Genomic DNA, 22,283 nt, shown 5'->3' with positions numbered 1-22,283 from the left:
AGTATGAATTCTCTTATGGTTATTAAGGTTTGACAACTGCTTAAAAGCTTTTCCACATTCTTCACATTTGTAGGGTTTATCTCCACTATGAATTCTCCTATGGTTATTAAGGTTTGACAACTGCTTAAAAGCTTTTCCACATTCTTCACATTTGTAGAGTTTATCTCCACTATGAATTCTCTTATGTTTACTAAGGGTTGACGGGTCGTTAAAAGCTTTCCCACATTCTCCACATTTGTAGGGTTTTTCCTCACAATGAATTATCTTATGTCTAGTAAGGGTTGATAGGTGGTTAAAAGCTTTGCCACATTCTTCACATTTGTAGGGTTTTTCCCCACTATGAATTCCCTTATGTGTAGCAAGGGATGAGGAGTTGCAAAAACCTTCGCCACATTCTTCACATTTGTAGGGTTTTTCTCCACTATGAACTCTCTTATGTGTCCTACGGGACGAGGAGTCACAAAAGCCTTTGCCACATTCTTCACATTTGAAGGGTTTCTCTCCGCTATGAATTCTCTTATGTGTCATAAGGGATGAGGAGTCACAAAAGCCTTTGCCACATTCTTCACATTTGAAGGATTTCTCTCCACTATGCATTCTCTTATGTTTGGTAAGGGTTGACGACTGCTTAAAAGCTTTCCCACATTCTTCACATTTGTAGGGTTTCTCTCCAGTATGAACTCTCTTACGTTTAGTAAGGGTTGACAGCTGGTGAAAAGCTTTGCCACATTCTTCACATTTGAAGGGTTTCTCTCCAGTATGAATTCTCTTATGGTTATTAAGGTTTGATAATTGCTGGAAAGCTTTTCCACAATCTTCACATTTGTAGGGTTTATCTCCACTATGAATTCTCTTATGTTTACTAAGAGTTGATGGGTGATTAAAAGCCTTGCTACATTCTTCACATTTGTACGGTTTTTCTCCACTATGGATTATCTTATGTTTCCTAAGGACTGATGAGCAATTAAAAGCTTTGCCACATTCTTCACATTTGTAGGGTTTTTCTCCACTATGGATTATCTTATGTTTCCTAAGGACTGAGGAGTGATTAAAAGCTTTTCCACATTCTTCACATTTGTAGGGATTCTCTCCATTATGAATTCTCTTATGTACAGTAAGTTTATAAAACTGGTTAAAAGTTTTGCAACATTCTTCACATTTGAAGGGCTTGGCTCCATTATGAATTCCCTTATGTGTGGTAAGGTTTGAAAACTGGTTAAAAGCTTTGTCACATTCTTCACGTTTGAAGGGTTTCTCTCCACTATGAATAATCTTATGTTTGGTAAGGGTTGATGACTGCTTAAAAGCTTTCCCACATGCTTCGCATTTGTAGGGTTTCTCTCCAGTATGAATTCTCTTATGTTTAGTGAGGGTTGATAGTTGCTTAAAAGCTTTGCCACATTCTTCACATTTGAAGGGTTTCTCTCCAGAATGAATTCCCTTATGGTTATTAAGGTTTGATAACTGCTTAAAAGCTTTTCCACATTCTTCACATTTGTAGGTTTATCTCCACTATGAATTCTCTTATGTTTACTAACGGTTGATGGGTGGTTAAAAGTTTTGCCACATTCTTCACATTTGTAGGGTTTTCCCCCACTATGAATTCCCTCATGTGTAGTAAGGGATGAGGACTTGCAAAAGCCTTTGCCACATTCTTCACACATGTAGGGTTTTCCTCCACTATGAATTCTCTTACATATAGTAAGGGATGAGGAGTCACAAAGGCCTTTGCCACATTCTTCACATTTGAAGGGTTTCTCTCCACTATGAATTCTCTTATGTTTGGTAAGGGTTGATGACTGCTTAAAAGCTTTCCCACATTCTTCACATTTGTAGGGTTTCTCTCCAGTATGAACTCTCTTATGTTTAGTAAGGGTTGATAACTGATTAAAAGCTTTGCCACATTCTTCACATTTGAAGGGTTTCTCTCCTGTATGAATTCTCTTATGGTTATTAAGGTTTGATAACTGCTTGAAAGCTTTTCCACATTCTTCACATTTGTAGGGTTTATCTTCACTATGAATTCTATTGTGTTTACTACGGGTTGATGGGTGGTTAAAAGCCTTGCCACATTCTTCACATTTGTAGGGTTTTTCTCCACTATGGATTATCTTATGTTTCCTAAGGATTGATGAGCGATTAAAAGCTTTGCCGCATTCTTCACATTTGTAGGGTTTTTCTCCACTATGGATTATCTTATGTTTCCTAAGGGTTGAGGAGTGATTAAAAGCTTTTCCACATTCTTCACATTTGTAGGGTTTCTCTCCAGTATGAATTCTCTTATGGTTATTAAGGTTTGATAACTGCTTAAAAGCTTTTCCACATTCTTCACATTGGCAGGAATTATCTCCACCATGAATTCTCTTATGTTTACTAAGGGTTGATGCGTGATTAAAAGCCTTGCCACATTCTTCACATTTGTATGGTTTCTCTCCAGTATGAATTATCTTATGTGTAGTAAGGTATGAGGACCGGTTAAAGGCTTTGCCACATTCTTCACATTTGTAGGAATTCACTCTAGTATGAATTATTTTATGTTGAATTAGATGTGAAAGCATGCAAAATGATTTGTCACATTTGCTACATTTAAAAGGTTTCTTTTTAGGATGTCTTGTCTTACATCTATTTGAATTTGAAAATTTGTAAATGACATTTACAGATTTATAACATAGAAATGTTTTGCTCTGGGTAGCTGTCAAACATTTGTTAAGTTTCTCATAAACTCTTTTGTGCATTTTACAATCATCCACACTTTTACAGTCTTTTCTTAGTGGTAAATTCTCATCTCTACATTTTCCGTATCTTCTCAGTATCACTTTTTGAAACGAATTTTTTATGTTCTGCTCTGGCCAAAGGTCTTGGGAAAAATAAGAACACATAACTGAAAAAAAATAAAAATAACAAATTACTCCACTTGCTACACTAAGATTTGTATACTCTATATATCTAAACTATAAAATTATACAAACTACATAAGCAAGATGGCATAGAAAAGTACCACAGACTCTAATTCCTTCATAGACATGTAAATTCAACAAAAACATGCTGAACAAAATATATTTGTGAAAGATTTATAAATAAGTTACTTCTGTGCAGTATCCCAGGTGAGCACAACGCAAAGAGTCACATAGAAGGAAAAGCCGGTAACATTTACCCAACAAAGCTCTTCCTGCTCCCCAAACATAATATAGTGCCTTTAGAAGTAAATTGCCAACACCTGTTTTTTTCCAAAAAAAAAACCCAAAAAAACCGACAGAATAATAGTGACCACATACATTTCTATTTCTGGCTTTTTACACACTGGTTTCTGTCTCCCATGGCATTAAGTACTAAAGGAAGTGGTGGCTAATATGGTTTGGTTCTGCGTCCCCATTTATACCTCATTTTGAATTGCAGCTCCCATAATTCTCTTGAGTTGTGGGAGAAATCTAGTGGGAGGTAATTGAATTATGGGGCCAGGTATTTCCTATGCAGTTCTTGTGATAGTTAACAAGTCTCACAAAATCTGATCGTTTTTATAAAAGAGAGTTCCTCTGCACATGCCCTCTCTCTGTCTGCTACCATGTAAGATGTCACTTTGATTTTCCTTTATTTTCTGCGACGATTGTAAAGTCTCCCCACTTACATGGAACACTGAGTCCACTAAAGTTTTTTTCTTTTTAAATTACCCAGTCTTCGGTATGTCTTTATTAGCAGCATGAGAACAGACAACTACAGTGGTATTCTTTAGAATGACAGTTTGAGTCTGCTAAGACCAAAGGTAAATGCTACAGCAGTAGACACACTGCAGTACCACAGAGAGAAAACACATGTATAAAATGACGACTGGCCATTAAGAAGAAACACTAATAAATTTCTTTAACTAAAAAATGAACACAAAATTTCAGACAAGACACATTCTAAGAACATGTTTGAGAGATTCCCAGAATCTCTAGCTAAAAAAATTGGTTTCAGGCTATGCCAGAAAATAAGCTACATCATAAAGACTGTGACAGATAGCTCTTTTTAAATGTCCAAATCTCAATCAAAGAATACAATACATACAAAATATTACAACATAGCCCCATATAAAAATTATAAAATGTTCAGAAAGCAACCATAAAAAATGAAGATGCATAAATTAATTTCAAATTAAATAATACTGAAATAGGAAAACAGACAACTACAAAAAATGGAATAACAAAAACATTAAAACATCAAAAAATTGTAGAGGCAAAAAATACAAAAAGAAATAATAACTAAAAATCCTAGAAGAGGCCAGGTGCAGTGGCTCACGCCTGTAATCTCAGCACTTTGGGAGGCTGAGGCAGGCAAATCATAAGGTCAGGAGTTCGAGACCAGCCTGACCAACACGGTGAAACCCCATCTCAACTAAAACTACAAAAATTGGCTAGACATGGTGGTGTGCGCCTGTAATCCCAGCTACACATGAGGCTGAGACAGGAGAATTGCTTGAACCCAGAAAGCAGAGGTTGCAGTGAGCCGAGATCATGCCACTGCACTCCAGCCTGGATGACAGAGCGAGATTCAGTCAAAAAAAAAAAAAAAATTCCGGAAGAAAAAAATGATGTAAAAATGTAGAAACTCAACAAACAAACTAGGATTGCATAAAGACATTTATAACCAACATATATATGAAGTCAATTTCAAAAGTCACAGACAAAAAGAAAACCTTGGGGGATACAAGAGGAAAGTGATGTGTCATTTACAAGCATAGTCTCATGAGATAAACAGTGAATTTGCCAACAAAAAATTTGCAGGCCAGAAGGGAACTATGTGCTATAGTCTAAGTCCTGAAAAAAATATCTGTCAAGGGAAAATTATACCAACAACAAAACTGTCCTACCAAATAAAAAGAAAAAAACCTTCCAAAATAACCAAATTCTGAGAAAGTATATTGGCACTGCATGTGACCTACATATCAAAGATGATAAAAAGAGTTCCTTTCACTGAAAATAACATGATGCAAGAAAATAGCACCTAATTATATGAAAACACATCATTATGGGAAAGATATGCACATACACAAAAATAGAATTTCATAACATTATCATAGAGGTGCAAAAAACATTTTAAATTATTGTTTAAAAATTTAAAGATAAAAGCATAGAAATTTTTATAAACAAATGTTAATGAATGTACAACATAAAGATATAATTAGCAACATAAATAAGAGAGAGCAAATGTAATGAGGAGGAATATTTCTTTGCAACTGAAGTTAATTTTTTACAAGATTAAAAAGTATACTGTTGTATCTTTCAGAGGTTTTATGTAAACCCCAAGGTATCACAAAGAAAATATCTGTATAGATGCACAAAAGAAAATAAGAAAGTAAAAGCATATTAATACAGAAATTTAAAAGACACAAAGACCAGAAAGAGAGGAAATGAGGAACAAAGATACAAGAATCAAATAAAAGAATCAAATAGCATTAGTCTTTCTATTTAATCATATATATACACACACACACATATATATAACTTTTCAATCAAGAGACATACTTTCAATAGAGATCTATACAACATATTTTAAAAAGGAAGACCCAACTTGCCTTTCTACAAGTCATTTCAGATTTAATGACAAAAAAAAAACCTGAGAGCAGCAAAATAGAAGTAGATGTTCCATAAACATATTAACAAAATGGTAGAACAGCTCAAAATAATATACAAGCTATATCTTAAGTCAAAAACTCTCATATTTTATAAAATTTACTTGAAGTCCAAACTCCAAAGCTACAAAGAAAGATATTAAGTAATAATAGATTCATTCACTGGGAACCTATGACAAATTTTTATGTACATTTGTGTGTGTGTATATCTCACATTAAAGTTCGAAGTATATAAAGCAAATATTGACAAAAACTAAAGAATCACAGAGCATATATTAGTAGGATACTTCAATACCCCATATTCTATAATAAAAATGAAACAAGACACATTAGTAAAGAAACAGAGGACTTGAAGGCAGTATAAAACAATTATTCCTAACAGAGGTATAGAGAACACTCAACGATATCAGGATACATTCATCTCAATATCTCATCCAACATTGTCCTTGATAGACCACTTCATAGATCAAAAAAGAAGTCTTAACAAAATTTTTAAAACTGAATTTTAAAAAATTACTATCATCAAAATAGAATGAGAGTATAAAACCATAAAAAAGCTGAAAATTTCATAAATATATATAAATTAAACAACAAGCTCTTTAACATGCTGTTGTTGAAAGGCTGAAATAATTAATATTATGAAGATGTCCACACTGCTCAATGTAGTCGACAAATTTAATGCAATGCTTTTGGAATTTCACATGGCATTCTTGAAGTAATGCAAATTTCTGTCACCAAAATCATTCAGTAGGTATAATTTGAAAATATTAGAATTTCACTCAGTTTTCAAAAACCAGAAAACATTCTAACTATAAAGATAAATGTTACTGACATTATGCAAAAAGAAATGAGCCAGCCTCAAAGAGACAGAGACTGTATAAAATACATAACGTAGCCACACTCTCAGAAACAGAAAACAGAATGGTGTTTGAAAATTGCCAAGAAATGAGAAAAATTCATGTTGTGTAATGTGTATTGAGATTTGGCTTTGCCAGACAAAAACATTCTAGCAATATGTAGCATAATAACGTCAATGTAATTAACATGACCAAAATGAATATTTAATAATACTGCATTATAAATTTTGTTACGTGTTTCTGTCAAGTAAAAATGAACAATACCTAGAATAGATTCTGGTATCTGATAGTTTTAAGATTATCTTCAAATCTAACATTTTCTCCAGGTTGGGAGCAGCAGCTCACACCTATAATCCCAGCACATTGGGAGGTCGAGGCGGCAGATGACGAGGTCAGGAGATCAAGACCATCTTGCCCAACATGGTGAAACCCCATCTCTACTAAAACACAAAGAATTAGCTGGGTGTGGTGGAGCACACCTGTAGTTCCAGCTACTCTGGAGGCTGAGACAGTGAAATCACTTGAACCCAGGAGGCAGAGGTTACCATGAACCAAGATTGCACCACTGAACTCCAGCCTGGCAACAGAGCAAGAGTCCATCTCAAAATAAATAAATAAATAAATAATAAAAAATAAAAAAGATTTGCTCCCACACAAAAATAATAGATTCACAGATAGGTGCTGAAATTAGAAAAAGTTTTATGACTACTCACTTAGGGTTAAATAATCATCCACAATAAACCTACACAACAAATACAGTAGTCATAAAAAAGTACAGGGATAATATCTATCCAGGCAAAAAAAGAGATAATTATATTGACAATAGACATATGGCTGATACGTATTTGATTTTTTCTCCATACTGTCTTAAATTATAAAGAGCTAAATATTGTCATACACAATTATAAACTAATCAAACCACAATTAACTGGCGTGAGGTGTCATACCCTAAAATATACAATACAAAAACTGTCAAACAAAATTATAAATGGAATGTAAAACTGATTGGACACCATCAAGTAGATCAATATATTCACAAAATGAATCTTAGAAGACTACATGGAAAAAGTAATATAGAGGTTGCTTGGAGATAAAAATGTCAAACAACTTCCCAAATTTTGATGCAATAAAAAAAATTCTTAGCACTAATTCTTGATTCTAAATTACTTTACTTTAAAAAGAAGATACAAATAAATATTTTCCAAAATAAAAGGTGAGAGTGTTCATCATTACTACCATAGTCCTACAAAACATGCTACATGGTGGACAGGCACAGTAGCTCATGCCTGTAATTCTACAGCTTTAGGTGACCACAGCAGTGAGATCACTTGAGACCAGGAGTTCAAGATCAGACTTAGCAACACAGTGAAACTGCATATAAGAAAAAGAAATGCTAAAATGAGTCAATTTGCTGAAAAATAAAATGATACTAAACAGTATTATAAAACCACATACAAATTTAAAGCTCTCTACTAAGTGTAAATATAAAGACATATACAATTCTTTACTATCATAATGATAGTGCATAAAACTCTTAAGGTTGTATAGAATATGATAAACAAAAATTAAATCTGCATAAATGTTACTAGGTACACAATATGAAATAGTTTTAATATCAATAACACTGGAAAATACATACAGAAGTATAGTTTTTGTATTCAATTGAAGCTGTTATGAGATTAAAATATATTATTTTAACTTTAAGATGCGTTATATAATCTCCATATTTTAAGATTACAAAATATTCATTAAAAATATGCAAAACTCTTGGGGCCCGTGCCGGGGGTAGTGGAAAATGAACAGACACAGACACAAAAGACAAAGACAAACAGAGAACATGGCGGCCGCGCCTAAAGCCTCCGCCTCACTTTATTTATACCCCATAAATCCCACGTCAGCAAAAATGACATAATACAAAACAAACTTTCTGCACCCAGATATAACCTACTGCTTAGTTCTTTGTTTCTAAGTTCTTTCTTATTTTGTCTGCCTTCTTGGCGCCTACTAGAGTTCATTAAAAGTTCAACTAGAGATAGTATCCTTGACTACTGGAGTTCATTGAAAGTGCAACTAGCTAGAGATACTGTCCTTGAGCCCTATCTATTCTCAGCATATTATTTTCAACGGCCCCTGCACAAAACAAAATTAAAAAATCAAAACCACTGCAAAATAAAAACAAAAATTAAGGCAGCAAAACAGGAAATGAGAAAACATATCTACAAAAAAATACATAAAACAGTGATAATAAAACTGGTAACAGTGGCTCCATTTTTTAAGCAATTATTTAAAATATAAATTAAACCACTTAATAAAAAGAAATGTAATCTCAGGATTTTGGAAGTAGGACATGGACTGAATATTTGATCCCAGCAGTCCAAGACTAACCTGAGCAACAAGATAAAAACCCTGTCTCTACAAAAAATACCAAAAAAAAAAAAAAAAAAAACTGGCTGCCTGTGATGGCATATACTTGTAACCCAGCTACTTCAGAGACTGAAATGAGAGGATCATAAAAGTTTCAGAGATTGAGGCTGCAGTGAGCCATGATCACACTACTGTAAACCATACTGGTTGACAGAGTGATACCCTATCTCAAAAATAAATGAACAAATAAATTAATTAAATTATAAAAAGAAATAGGAACAAAATGCCTGAGTGTTTAAAAAAATGCATACAATATGGTGCCTACAAGAGACTTATTTTAGCATTGAGTCAAACAGGCTGAAAGTAACAGTGGAAAAAATTTATATTTCATGCTAATAGTAAGTACAATTTGTTTAGGTGGTTATAATTATATTAGACATTATATGCTTTAAGTCAAGTACTAGCATGAGACAAAGACTTATATAATGGCAAAATGGGTCAAGTTACCAGGAATCTATAACTATTACATTTATCTATCTATATGTAACATCAGGGCTTTACAATATATTAAGCAAATGTTAAGTGAAGAAAAAACTACATAGGAACATAATAATTGTAGACATCAAAATCACATTTTCAATAATTAGAACATTCAGATGAAAATTCAGTAAGAAAACAGAAAACTCAGACAACATTATAGACGGTATTAATTACTTTGCATATAGAGGAATACCTGAAAGTGGATGATTTATAAAGAAAAAAGAGTTTACTTGGCTGCCAAGTAAGCAGACTGTACAAGAAGTGTGTGCCAGCATCAGCTTCTGGTGAGGATCTCAGGAAGCTTACAATAATGCTGGCAGGCAAAGAATAACTGGATATATCACATGATAAGAGACTGAGCAAGTGTGAGTGAAATAGCCATGTTTTTTTAAGGAAACAGCTCTCACTTGAATCAATGAAGTGTGAACTTATTGATTACCAAAAGGATGGTGCCAAGCCATTCATGAGGAATTTACCCCTATGACCATGACCCAAATACCTCTCACCAGGTTCCACATCCAACACTGAGGATTATAATGCAGCATGAAGTCTGGAGAACATGGACATTCATACCCTATCATAGACCAAGTAGGCTTAACAGACATGTACAAAACTTTCCAGTCAAAAGCAAGAGAAAACACAATATTCTTATTTGCATCTGGTATATTCTGTTAGGACACATAACGAGTCTTATTACATTTAAGAATACTGGTTAAGTGCAGTGGCTCGTGCCTATAATCCAACACTTTGGGAGACCAACATGAAAGGCTCACTTGGGGCCAGAAGTTTGAGACCAGCCTGGGTAAACTAGTGAGACCTTGTCACTACACATAATCAAAAAATGAGCTAGGCATGGTAGTGCATGTCTGTAGTCCCAGCTACTTGGGAGACTGAGGTGGGAAGGATCACTTGAGCCCAGAAGGTTGAGGCTGCAGTGAGTCAAAATCATGCCATTGCACTCTGACCTGGGCAACAGAGTAAGATGTGTCTCAAAACAACAACAACAACAAATAAACTTAAGAAGACTGTATTAGTCTGTTTTTACACTGCTGATAAAGACCTACCACGAACAGGGAAGGAAAAAAAGGTTTAATTGGACTTACAGTTCCACATGGCTGGAAAAGCTTCAGAATCATGGCAGGAGATGAAAGGTACTTCTTACGTGGTGGCGGCAAGAGAAAATGAGGAAGATGCAAAAGCGGAAACTCTTGATAAAACCATCAGATCTTGTGAGACTTAATCACTACCACGAGAACAGTACAAGGGAAACTGCCCCAATGATTAAAATTATCTCCCACCAGGTACTACCCACAACATGTGGAAATTATGGGAGTACAATTCAAGATGAGATTTGGATGAGGACAGAGAGTCAAACCATATCAAAGACCAAAATAATACACATGTGTTTTCTGACTATGAATGAAACTAGAAATAGCAAAAGTAAAACTGGCAAATCAAAAAACATATGAAATTAAAACACACTCTTCAACATATTCTTGCTCAATAGTCAAAAACTTAAATATGTTAAAGATGTTAATGCAACCTACAGTGATATACAAATTCAGTATAATCCCTATAAATATCCCAATAGCAGCTTTTTACAAGACTTTTGGTTGAAATTTTAAAATTTGATTATGAACTATAGCCAAATAAATACCCATGAAAAAGAATAAAGAGACATTATACTTTCTGAGTTCAAAACATATTAAAAGCTACAATAACAAAAGCAATGTGGCCGGGCGCGGTGGCTCAAGCCTGTAATCCCAGCACTTTGGGAGGCCGAGACGGGTGGATCACGAGGTCAGGAGATCGAGACCATCCGGGCTAACACGGTGAAACCCCATCTCTACTAAAAAATACAAAAAACTAGCCAGGCGAGGTGGCGGGCACCTGTAGTCCCAGCTACTTGGAGGCTGAGGCAGGAGAATGGCATAAACCCAGGAGGCGGAGCTTGCAGTGAGCTGAGAACGGCCACTGCACTCCAGCCTGGGTGACAGAGCGAGACTCCGTCTCAAAAAAAAAAAAAAAAAAAAAAAAAAAAAAAAAATGTGGTACTGACACAAAGACAGATAAACAGATGAACAGAATAGAGGGCCCAGAAATAAACCCTTCTGTATATGATCAAATAATCTTCCACCGTGTTGCCATGATACACCATGAAGATAAATAATATTTTATCAAGTTTGATTAATAATTTGATTTTATAGTCAAAATATGTTGAAAACAGGAAATCTACACTAATAAAGTTGGATCATTTTCTTGAGCCATATAAAAACAATAGTTTAAATAAAATACTTACACATAATAAAATAATAAATCTCTTAGAAACAAAATAAGGGAAAGACATGACATTGCTCTTGGCACCATTTTCTTAGATACGACATTAAATGCTTGGGCAACAAAGAACAGAAACATTTAACTACACTACACTTCAATATTTCTGTACATCAAAGAAAACATTCAATAGAGTGACGATGCCTTTTAGGAAAAGGGTGAAAATATTAACAAATCACATGTGATAGGAATTAATATTCAGAATATATAAACAACTCAACATTTAAAAATAGAGTTGAATAATTAGATTTAGAAATAGACACATAACTGAACTAAACTTTAGAAAGAAGCATTTGAAAGGACATACAAAAGTACTGATTTGTAGAGAAATGCATAAAAATTATAATGAAAACCAAAATCACCTCACACCAATTAGAATGGCCCTTACAAATCTTTTAAAAGAAGTAAATCCATTGATGATGCAATGTAAACGAAACCCATTTTGATTGTTGGTGGAAAACAAAAATACAGCCATCACTGTAAAATGTTATGTTTCTCAAATAATTAAACATGGAAGTATCATCAAATACAGCAATCTCAATTATGAATCTATATCCAAAGTATGCAACTCAGGACCTGGAAAATATATTTGAACATCTATGCTTATTGTACTAGTATTCACAAAGCCAAAAGGCTGACGCAACTCAAAAGGTCTTTCACTTACAAACAAAAAAGTAACACACACATAGAGTGGAATATTATTTAGCCTAAAAAAAATCTTGTCACATTTTAAGATAAACCTTGAGAATATTATATTACCTAAAATAAGCCAGTAACAAAACAATGAATACTATATGATACCCCTTATATGAGATATGTTAAGCAGTCACATTCATAAAAACAAAGTGGAAGAATGTTTCTCAGGGGCTGAAGAAAGGGTAAAGTGGGCAGTTGTTACTTAGTGGGTACTGAGTTTTAGTTTTACAAATGTATAATTTCTTTTTTGCATAACAATGTGAATATACTTAACATGCCTGAAGTGTATAGCTTTTTTTCTTAAGACAGGATAAGGCTGGGCACAGTGGCTCATGCCTGGAATACCAGCACTTTGGGAGGCTGAGGTGGGTGGATCATCTGAGGTCTGGCGTTCAAGACCAGCATGGCAACATGGTGAAACCCGGTCACTACTAAAAATACAAAATTAGCCAGGCATGGTGCCACATGCCTGTAATCCCAGCTACTTGGGAGGCTGAGGCAGGAGAATCACTTGATCCCAGGAGGCGGAGGCTGTGGTGAGCCGAGATCATGCCATTGCACTCCAGCCTAGGCAGCAAGAGTGAAACTGTGGCTCAAAAAAAGAAAAAGAAAAAAAAACCACATAGGGTATTACTCTGGCATCCAAGATGTAGTGTAGTGGCACAAATATGGCTCACTGTAGCCAAAACTCCCAGGTTCTGGTAATCCAGCCCCATCACTCTCCCAAGTTGCTGGGACCACAGGGGCACACCATCATGCGTGGTTATTTTTAAAATTTTTTTGTAGAGAGGGAGTCTTTATATGTTCACCAGGCTGGTCTCAATCTTTTGGGCTCAAGCACTTAGACCAAATACTTTGAAAGTATTAAAGCTATGATGCCTTTTAGTTCATGGCTATCACTGTAGTGGAATGGTTAGCATAGGGAAGTGTAGTTTTATAAAGCTCATAGCAGGCCATTGCCTCTGGAAGGAAAACATAAACCTAAGGTCAGAGACGTCTGACACTCTAAGACTGGATCCCAAAGGGGACACCACAGGGGTTCCTCCGGACCTCAACCTCTCTGAAAGGAACACCCCTGGCAGAAATTCTGAGGTCTAGTATGGAACCCTTCCTAGAATTTTGTCTCACATTTGCCATACCGTTTGGCCCCCAACATTGTATGGAATCTGGAGTTTACCACTGAATGGGAAAGTGGAAGGGCAATGCATATATACAGGCTTTTGTGATGTGGTTCTAAGCAGATGGCCTGGTTAACATGTGATGCTCTCCTTTGGTGCTGTTTAGTCCCAGTGTTCTTTGGAGTCTGCAGAGGTTGGGCCTTTAAAAATTAAACTGCCATGGAAACTGCTTTACCCAAAATTTTGGTTCACAGCCTTTATTGGATTATCTACTGGGGCAAACAAAATAAAACCAGTGAGCTTGTATTGCTATGTCATGGCTAGGGTTCCAAGCTATTAGATCTTCATTTGTGTGTATATATGTCTAGATGTGTTTCTTTGGACACTTACTGATACATGTTGTGTCTACCAAATTAGCTTGCAAGTAAGAGCACTCAAGTAGTAAGTGTAAGCAATTTTCAAATACATGTGACTTAAGTATAACTTAAGCTGGCTTTAAAATTATTGGTAAAAATAGAAATGTCTTCAAAATGTAGATACATATTCTAAATTATGCAAGCCAGAAACTAGGTTGGCTAAACGCTTTAAGGTCATGGACTGCTTCTTTGGATTTTTAAAGTTGTTCGACTTTCATGCTTTACAGGTTTTTAAGGGCTGGGGATATATGCCATGCCCCTAGCTATGCTGGAAACAGACCTGATCTGCACCTAAGTACGTAACTAAAATAACTTACCAAATATTTCACCAAAATTAATCATTGCTAACAGTTGCCATTATAACACGTAATTGAGAATACTGAAAACAGATTTACATGCAAGGTGCATAAGAGAAGTGAAATATGTCTTTAGTGAAATAATATAAGGCGTGAAAATGCAAATTTTTGCCTAGTTTAGAGGGTTAAAGATTGTTTTAAATAAGATACAACTAAAGGTTCAAACAAGTTATGGAGAGTTTTTAAAAATTGTAAAGAGAATCTGTATGTGAAGATATTGACTAAATTCAAAAGAGTATTATTTGGTTTTTCCATAAATTGAACATTGGAATAAAAGCACAACAAGGGTGTCTTCAGGCACTGACCCACCCTTTAACACAAATTTGTAAAGGGTTATAAAAGATTTTTAAGAATTGTACCTCATAGTCAAACTTGTTAAGATTGGATAAAATTATCTATAAGGTTTAATTTAAAAAGCTGAGGTTGACAATAATAGACTAATGCAAGCGTGAAATTTGGCTTTCTCTCTCTTGAAAAAGATTTTTCTTTGACTTTTGAATAAACTCTCTAAAAAAGAAGGGAAAGACAAGAAACGGACTGTTTGAAAAACTAGATGTTCCCTCTCGACGAGTGAAGGTTTTTACTTTACAAAAAACAAACAAACAAAATACAACACTTTGAGTCATTTAAACAGATGATTAATGGTAACCTGAACTTCTATTAAGCGTTTTGAGCCCTTACAGCTTCAAAGTTGTCTTTTCTAACCCCTAGCTTTTTGATGCTACAGAGGGCCCCTGGGACATCCAAGAGAGAGGTAATTACAGGATTATTTGACATGTTTACTTACATAGGATTGATCAGGTGGTGTTTGATTTTCAGATTATATTTTAGTGAAAAATGTTAATGTGTGTTCCAAAAATTGTATGGGATTCCTAGAGTTCTGATGTCTGAGTTTGTGTTATCAATCATAATTAAAGTTATGTGTTAGGTTATCATAAATCACAAAGGTGACTATATTTCTTTTGTCAATCATGTCTTTCACTGTGACTATCCTAGGACATTCTAACATTCATAGATATTTGCTGTTTTAAATAACCAAAATTAAAAAAAAACAAAAAAAAAAACATAGATATTTGCTGTTTTGATCCGCCTCAAAGAATGGATTATAACCCTTGAGTGCAGGTTTCTGCTAACTTTGGAGATTGCGAACAGGAGTTGACTGGGTGAACTGAATAGAAGACTAATCTTTCTTGACTTTTTGCTTGGAACATTGCTGATCCTTATGTTTTGTTTTTCAAAATCAAGGAAGCTTTTGAGTTATTTGTACCTTTTGACAATTGTGGAAGTGAACCAACCAATGATCTCTGACTATAGCTCAGAAAAAAACAAGAGACGGGCTGTCAAACTTTAAATGGTATACAAATAGAGCCTCAGTAGATAAATCTCTTTTACTGGAAACCCTTGGATAGGCCTCTGAGAGAGAACTATTGTTTTCCCAAAACAACATCCCATGTCAGTATGAAGCAGTTAATGGTCATCATCCCTAACGCCCCTATTCTAATGGCAGTTAGATGTACCTCTTCAGAGGGGGGATTGATGGAAGTAGCTGCTGCCATTATGCTGGCTTCAGCAGAGAGGCGCAGCTGAGGTTGCACACTCCATGGAGCTGGTGAGATGTCACCTCTCCTGAGTTAGGGCAGGAACTCCGTGGGTGCTGCTGAAGACTCAGGCTTTCTGCTCTACAAAGCAGGCAGGAGCCCTGCCCTTCTGGGTGGGGCTGCAGCCACCCAAACTATGGCTGTAGATCTGATCCTCCTTGTGCTCGTGGGGGTGGTGGTGGTGGTGGTGGTGGTGGTGGTGGGGGAACAGGGTCAGGCAGGAAAAGCCAAGATCTGCCCTCCTGGGTGCAGCTGCAGCCGCCTGACCCATGGCTGCAGACCTGGGCCTCCTGCTCCACAAGGACAAGCAAGAGCTCTGCCCTTTTCAAGTTGGTGGGGTCGGAGCTCCCTGGGAACAGCTGCAGCTGCCCTCCCAGGTAGAAGACTGGGCATCACTGCTGCCTACATCACTGGGGTCCTGGGAAGACCCTCCCCCATTTCTGCTGGCTTGGAGGTGTCTGCTCCTGCTGCCTCTCTTCTCTCCCAGCACCCATGCACTGGGAGCTCAGAGCAGGGTTGGAGCCAAGCCCTGGAGCCATATAATAATGGCAGTGGGAGGAAGACAGATTCCTTGGCAGAAGAGGAGTCCCTTGTAGAGCCCAACCTTCAGGGGCCCGCAGACCAGAGTGGGGACTTCTGGTGCCTCCTCCAGGCCTGACCAGGGCCACCCAAGGACAAACTGGAATGTACTCTCTCCTCTCTGAGGTCCAGAAAAGCCCCGGGCTCAGCCAGAGAGGGCAGAGGACACAGAAACAACGGGATGACCAGCCACAGAGAGGAGCTACCTTCTCTGCCTGGCAGCTTCAGAGACCTGCAGAGACCTCAGAATGACCTGCCTGCAGAGAGAAGCCACCCTCTCCAGGTCCTCCTCTCTGCTGAGAGCTGAACACTCGATGGGATGACCTGCTTACAGAAAGGAGCTACCAACTGTGCATCTCCTCTGAGCTGTTCTAACATTAAATAAAGATCCTCTTTATTTTCTTCACCCTTCACTTGTCTGCATACCTTATGCTTCCTGGACGCAGGACAAGAACTCAGGCAAAGGTGCCACTGGCTACAAAGGTTTCCAGGAAGAAAACTGACACCTCAAAGATTCTGTAATACTAATTATCTCATTTATTTCAGGCACAACATGTAAATTCTAACATATTGTCTAAAATGTCTAAATCTAATATTGCAGAGAAATTTGAAATGTATAGAGATAGTGACATCAGTAAGATGGAAAAAGAAAAGGTGCTCTATTTTCTTATTCCCCCACAGCAAGAAAATTTGTCAGCCACCCCGGACAAAAATGTCTATATAATAGAGCCAGACATCATGGCTCACATCTGTAATGACAGCTACATGGTATATTGAGGTTGGAGAATTGTTGCAGGAAAGGATTTGAAGACCAGTCTGGGTTATGTGGCAAGACCCCATCTCAAAAACAAGTGCCTTTAATAGAGCTTTAAGATTCACGAAGGAAGTTGTGAAACTCTCCTAAAGCCCAAGATTGAGGAGTGTTCTTTTCAGAAGGCAGGCCCTCATTAAAGTGGCAAACTACAGGACCTCTGTTCCTGGCTAATGACCAGGAAATAGTTCACCCAACTTGGTCTCACTGAGAATTGTGAACGTACTCTGTAACCATCCCAAACTCCTCCCAGCCACAGTCTGGGAGAGGTTCTGCCCTTCCAGAGGCCTAGAGGAAGACACAAATTAATAGCCATGCAGGCAGGACTGCAGACCTTGGCCTTTACTACGGTCTGTGAAGCAGTTCCATGACTCAGTTTCAGCTTCCTGGACCACAGTTCATGGCCAGTTAAGCCTACATAGAAACCCACACAGTGACCTAGGAAAATCCTCTTTGGTATTCAGTGAAAGCCATACTCATCCACATCCTGATATAAGGCCCACCATATGCAGACCCAACTGCAGAAACCCCACTTAGTATCTGTTCTAAAGATCAAAGTCCTGAAGGATATTAAGTCTATCTAAAAGTAAAATGGAAATTATAACTACCCAAGCTCCTTGTAACAAGCCAACTAAAGGTGGACCCTAGTGTAGACTCGTAAGTCTTTTGACAAACCAAACTATAATCCTTCTCCACTACAAACCCACAGAGCATCCCATCACCCTGGGGTCCCAACAACAAAAAAAATAATCTTTACCTTCTGAAACCAGTTTATAAAAACTTGCAGAGGTGTTTGCTCCTTCAAATTCACAGACACTCATGCAAAACTATATTGTGCCCATTGTCAATGCTTCTATTTTAACATAGCACTGAAAGTATGTGGCAGAATAAGTAGTCAAAAAGTTTTCAAAAGCCACTGAAGATTGAAGACAAATAAGTAAAAAGTTGCTGTTTCTAGATCATATCATCTTATACATAATAAACTATAAACAGTACATTAAAACTGGTCTAAACTAATAAATATACTCAGTAGACTAGAAAAATAAAATTAAATTACAAGTATAAGTTATGGCTCCATACACTTAAAACAAACTCTTTGATATAATAGAAAAATAATCTATTTGGAAGAGCATTAAAATAATAAATTTCTGATAACAAATTCAACCAGATGTAAAAAATCTTCACAAGGAAAGATATAAGATATCAATGAAAGAAATTAAAGACACAAATAAATTTGGAATTTTTTATTTCTATGGATTCAAAGAATAATTTTTTTTTTTTTTTTGAGACGGAGTCTCACTCTGTCGCCCAGGCTGGAATGCAGTGGCGTGATCTCCACTCACTGCAAGTTCCTTTTTTGTATTTTTAGTAGAGATGGGGTTTCACTGTGTTAGCCAGAATGGTCTTGATCTCTTGACCTCGTGATCCACCCACCTTAGCCTCCCAAAGTGCTGGGATTACAGGTGTGAGCCACCACGCCCAGCCAAGGATATTTGTAAAGTGCCATATTATCCAAAGTAATCTATAAATTCAATAAACTTATCAAAATTTCACTGATATTTTTCTCACATTAATGAAAAATACAATTCTAAAATGTACATGAAACTACAATAAACTTTGAATAACCAAAGCAACCTTAAGGAAAAAGAACAGAGCAGAAGGACGTCATACTTTATAATTTCAAACTATACTTCAAGAGTATAATAATAAAAACTGGATGGACTGTGTAGAAAAATGATCAACAAATAAATAGAACATAAACCACTACTCACCTGTTTCGGATATAATGCTAAAAGAGAATTTAAAATAATAGTTTAACATAGAGGTTTTTCAAAATTATGCAGATATTTGTATGTCCCCCAAAACAACAGAAAAGTGGCCAGATTTTGCAGTCTTTTATACTTCATGAAGAGGACTTTGGCTCTCAATGTAAACTTGAAGGAAGATCACCAAAGAGAAAGTCAAATCTTTAGAAAATTTAAAAACATAAGACAGAAGATGTCCTTGTGTGACAGTAAAATTAAAAAATCCTCAGGCATCCCAGAAACTCTTTCCTTTGGAACACAGCATCCCAAATCACATTTTAAGGACTTTCTCTTTGACTTTTGGACCTCTCTTCTGTTGCATTCATACTCACATACCTAGGGGTTTGGCTACAGTCTCACGTCTCTTCATATTCCAAGGCTCTTTTCCTTGCTCCAGATAGGTGATCAGGTCTGGCTTAGAGAAAGCAATACCTGTTTCATTAAAAAGAAATAACATGAATATTGCTCATATTCTTCAATTCTCAAGCTAGTAATCTGCTCAGTAAAGAGGATGTAATAGAATAGTCTAGTAAATTAATAGTAATTTATAAAATAGTAAATAGCAATTTATAACAGAAATTTCTAAATCTTTAGAAAATATTTTAAATTTGTACGTTCTTAATTTCACTACCCAGTACTACTGAATCAAAAATTGGTGGTGGAAGGCCGGGAACAGTGGCTCACACCTATAATCCCAGCACTATGGGACGCCAAGGCAGGCAGATCACCTGAGATCAGGAGTTAGAGACCAGCCTGGGAAAAACAGTGAAATCCCATTTCTACTAAAAATACAAAAGAAGTAGCTGGGTGTTGTGGTGTGCGCCTGTAATCCCAGCTACTCGGGAGGCTAAAGCAGGAGAATTGCTTGAACCCAGGAGGTGGAGTCTGGAGTGAGCCAAGCTTGCACCACTGCAGTCCAGCATGGGGACAGTGCAAGATTCCATCTCAAAAAAACAAAAAACAAAGAAACATAAAAACAGGTGGATTTTAAGGTAGAGGAAACAATATTTTATGCCACCAACCTTCAGGCATTACCAATAATCTAGAGTGAAAAACACAGATCAGCTGAGGAATGTAGAAAATTCAAATCAAGATGAAACATCTTGAAGATATTTCTCTCTACACAGACAAATCCCCAGAATTTATTTCAAAACAGGAATCTGAAACTCATTCATACAAAGCAAAAACTACCAAAAAAAATCTACACAAAAAATAAATAAATAAAATAAAACCTTTAGAATATATTATGAAATGTGTATTGAAGTTATTCTCACCGAGAAAGACCAGGTTTCTGTAGTTCTCTAACATCACATCTCTATATAAATTCTGTTGTGCAGTGTCCAGGCATTGCCACTCTTTCAGAGAAAATTCTATGGCCACATCCATAAATGTCAATGGTCCCTGAAAACACACACGAACACATTTACCAAGTGGCCATGGGCAGAATTTTTAATTTGACTCAAGATGAAATGAGAGAGTGAAGAGAAGTGCTTGTAACTTATAAGAGTGAATGCAATGCATAAAGTAATTCTCAACACAGAAATATTTTCTAGTATATTCTCTAACTCTGTGTAAAGAGAGTGGCGTAATCCACAACATCAGTGTATATATAATAGTTTTCTGGATTATAACATATAACATTCAGGGCATAAACACAAACATACATTTTTGAGTGCTGTATTTACATCACACAAAATGAGCTGTGTATATTTTTCAGATGGAAAAGACATGTTGAGTTAGAAGGCACCTCTCAAATTTCAATGTATATAATGAACTGGAGATCTTGTCTTGCAGATTATTTTTTTCAGAAGATTTGGAATAAAGTCTGAGTTTCTGAATTTCTAACAAGTTCACCAGTAATGTAACTGTTTTTGGCCTAATAAGAATATTTTGTCAAACATCCAGTAAATGAAAGAACCTGTGTTTTTCCCAGTTTTGCTGGCCCACAAACACAAGTATAGAGATACCTGCAAATTGGCCATGTAATCCTAATTAGAAGCCTAGGCTGATAACCACTTAGCTAAGAATTACCTCACATGTTTGAATGACCTTATAAATCTCTTGATAATTTTGGCCCCACTCTAGGTAATGCGATTCTGAAGGTTTGCAAACGGTCCGTAAATGTGTGTTTTAAACAAGCCCACTGTCAATGCTGATGGTGCTCCCCGTGGGCTCATCATTAGATTAGTTAGAGAAAGCGGGCACAGCACAGAACCCCTTACACTCAGCACTCTTGTCACAACACAAATAATTTTGGTACAAATGAAGACAACCAATCTCCATCCTACAATATCATATTCTTTGTTGGCTCTTTAAAGTTTACAGAGAAAATAGGAGGCAGCAATGTCTGAATAAGTCTGCATTTGGAAAACAACATGTACACATGTACTAATGCAATGTTTATTAAGCAAGTACTATGTGATCAAGAGTATGTTACAGAGAACTGTGTTGGGAATAATGTATTATGTGATTTAATCCTCATAACACCCCAGGGTTTAGTACTAAGTGTCTAATAATTCCCATTATTAAGATAAAAGGCCCACCATTTTTATTTACTTTTCTGTTTCTCAGTCATTGGTTGTTAAAAAATGTATAGAGTAAAAGCTAAATATAGACAGATGAGAGGGACACAGAAAGGAAGAGGTTAATGTAGTTCAGTGAAATTTTTATTGTATTTATATTTATTTTCTTGTGACTTGTGGAGCAATTACTGGATCTGAAGGCATAGAAAACAAGTTGCTAAATGGAATGTCTCTGCAAGCACTGGTTTTAATAGAAACTTTAAAAATTAAGACCTTAAAATGCATACTTGATTTTTTCCATTTATCTCCTTCTGGGTTTCAGGAAATTGTGCATAACAGCTCTAGAAAGGTAGCAGGATTCATCACCCAAAACTCCGATTGATTTTTCCTAATCAGTTCTGTGAGGCAAGACTCCATGGTGGGGCCAGACCTAAATGAAGCCCCCAAACAAGGTGACTCTGAATAGAATTGGGTCAGGGAGAGAACCCTATGTAGAATTCTGCTCTCTATGTCTCCAGGGGTATTTCCAGTTCTATTTTTCCTAAGTTTACCCGAGAGAAACTTAAATGCCAGACTTTGTGTAATTTTAATCTTTTTTCGCCACTGCCCTGTTAATTTTATAACATAAACTGATGAGTAATTTAAACAAATCTCTTAAGGTTTCTTAGGGTAATTTTAT

General features: G+C 36.3%; 1 protein-coding gene across 2 annotated transcripts in view; it reads right to left on the bottom strand.

Moving 5' to 3' along the window:
* Positions 1 to 282: 282 nt before the first annotated feature.
* The window catches only part of LOC117083813 (zinc finger protein 724-like), a 38,434-nt gene continuing 16,433 nt past the window's right edge, over positions 283 to 22,283 (bottom strand). The window contains exons 2-5 of one of the 2 annotated variants that reach the window (XM_033211873.1): positions 20,357 to 20,483; positions 19,419 to 19,514; positions 2,388 to 2,881; positions 283 to 1,631 (exon numbers count right to left, since the gene is read on the bottom strand). In XM_033211873.1, coding sequence (XP_033067764.1) covers positions 1,017 to 1,631; positions 2,388 to 2,881; positions 19,419 to 19,514; positions 20,357 to 20,483 — 1,332 coding nt within the window. In that variant the 3' untranslated portion in view covers positions 283 to 1,016. Of the gene's footprint in view, positions 1,632 to 2,387; positions 2,882 to 18,752; positions 19,515 to 20,356; positions 20,484 to 22,283 lie in introns of those variants that run through there. The other variant, XM_033211884.1, reaches the window with a different exon arrangement.

The sequence above is a fragment of the Trachypithecus francoisi genome, unplaced genomic scaffold (assembly GCF_009764315.1).
Source record: "Trachypithecus francoisi isolate TF-2019V2 unplaced genomic scaffold, Tfra_2.0 Contig00392, whole genome shotgun sequence".
In the NCBI taxonomy this organism is placed as follows: Eukaryota; Metazoa; Chordata; class Mammalia; order Primates; family Cercopithecidae; genus Trachypithecus; species Trachypithecus francoisi.
Note: the sequence above shows the minus strand (reverse complement) of the source record. Positions and strands in the feature narration are given on the sequence as shown.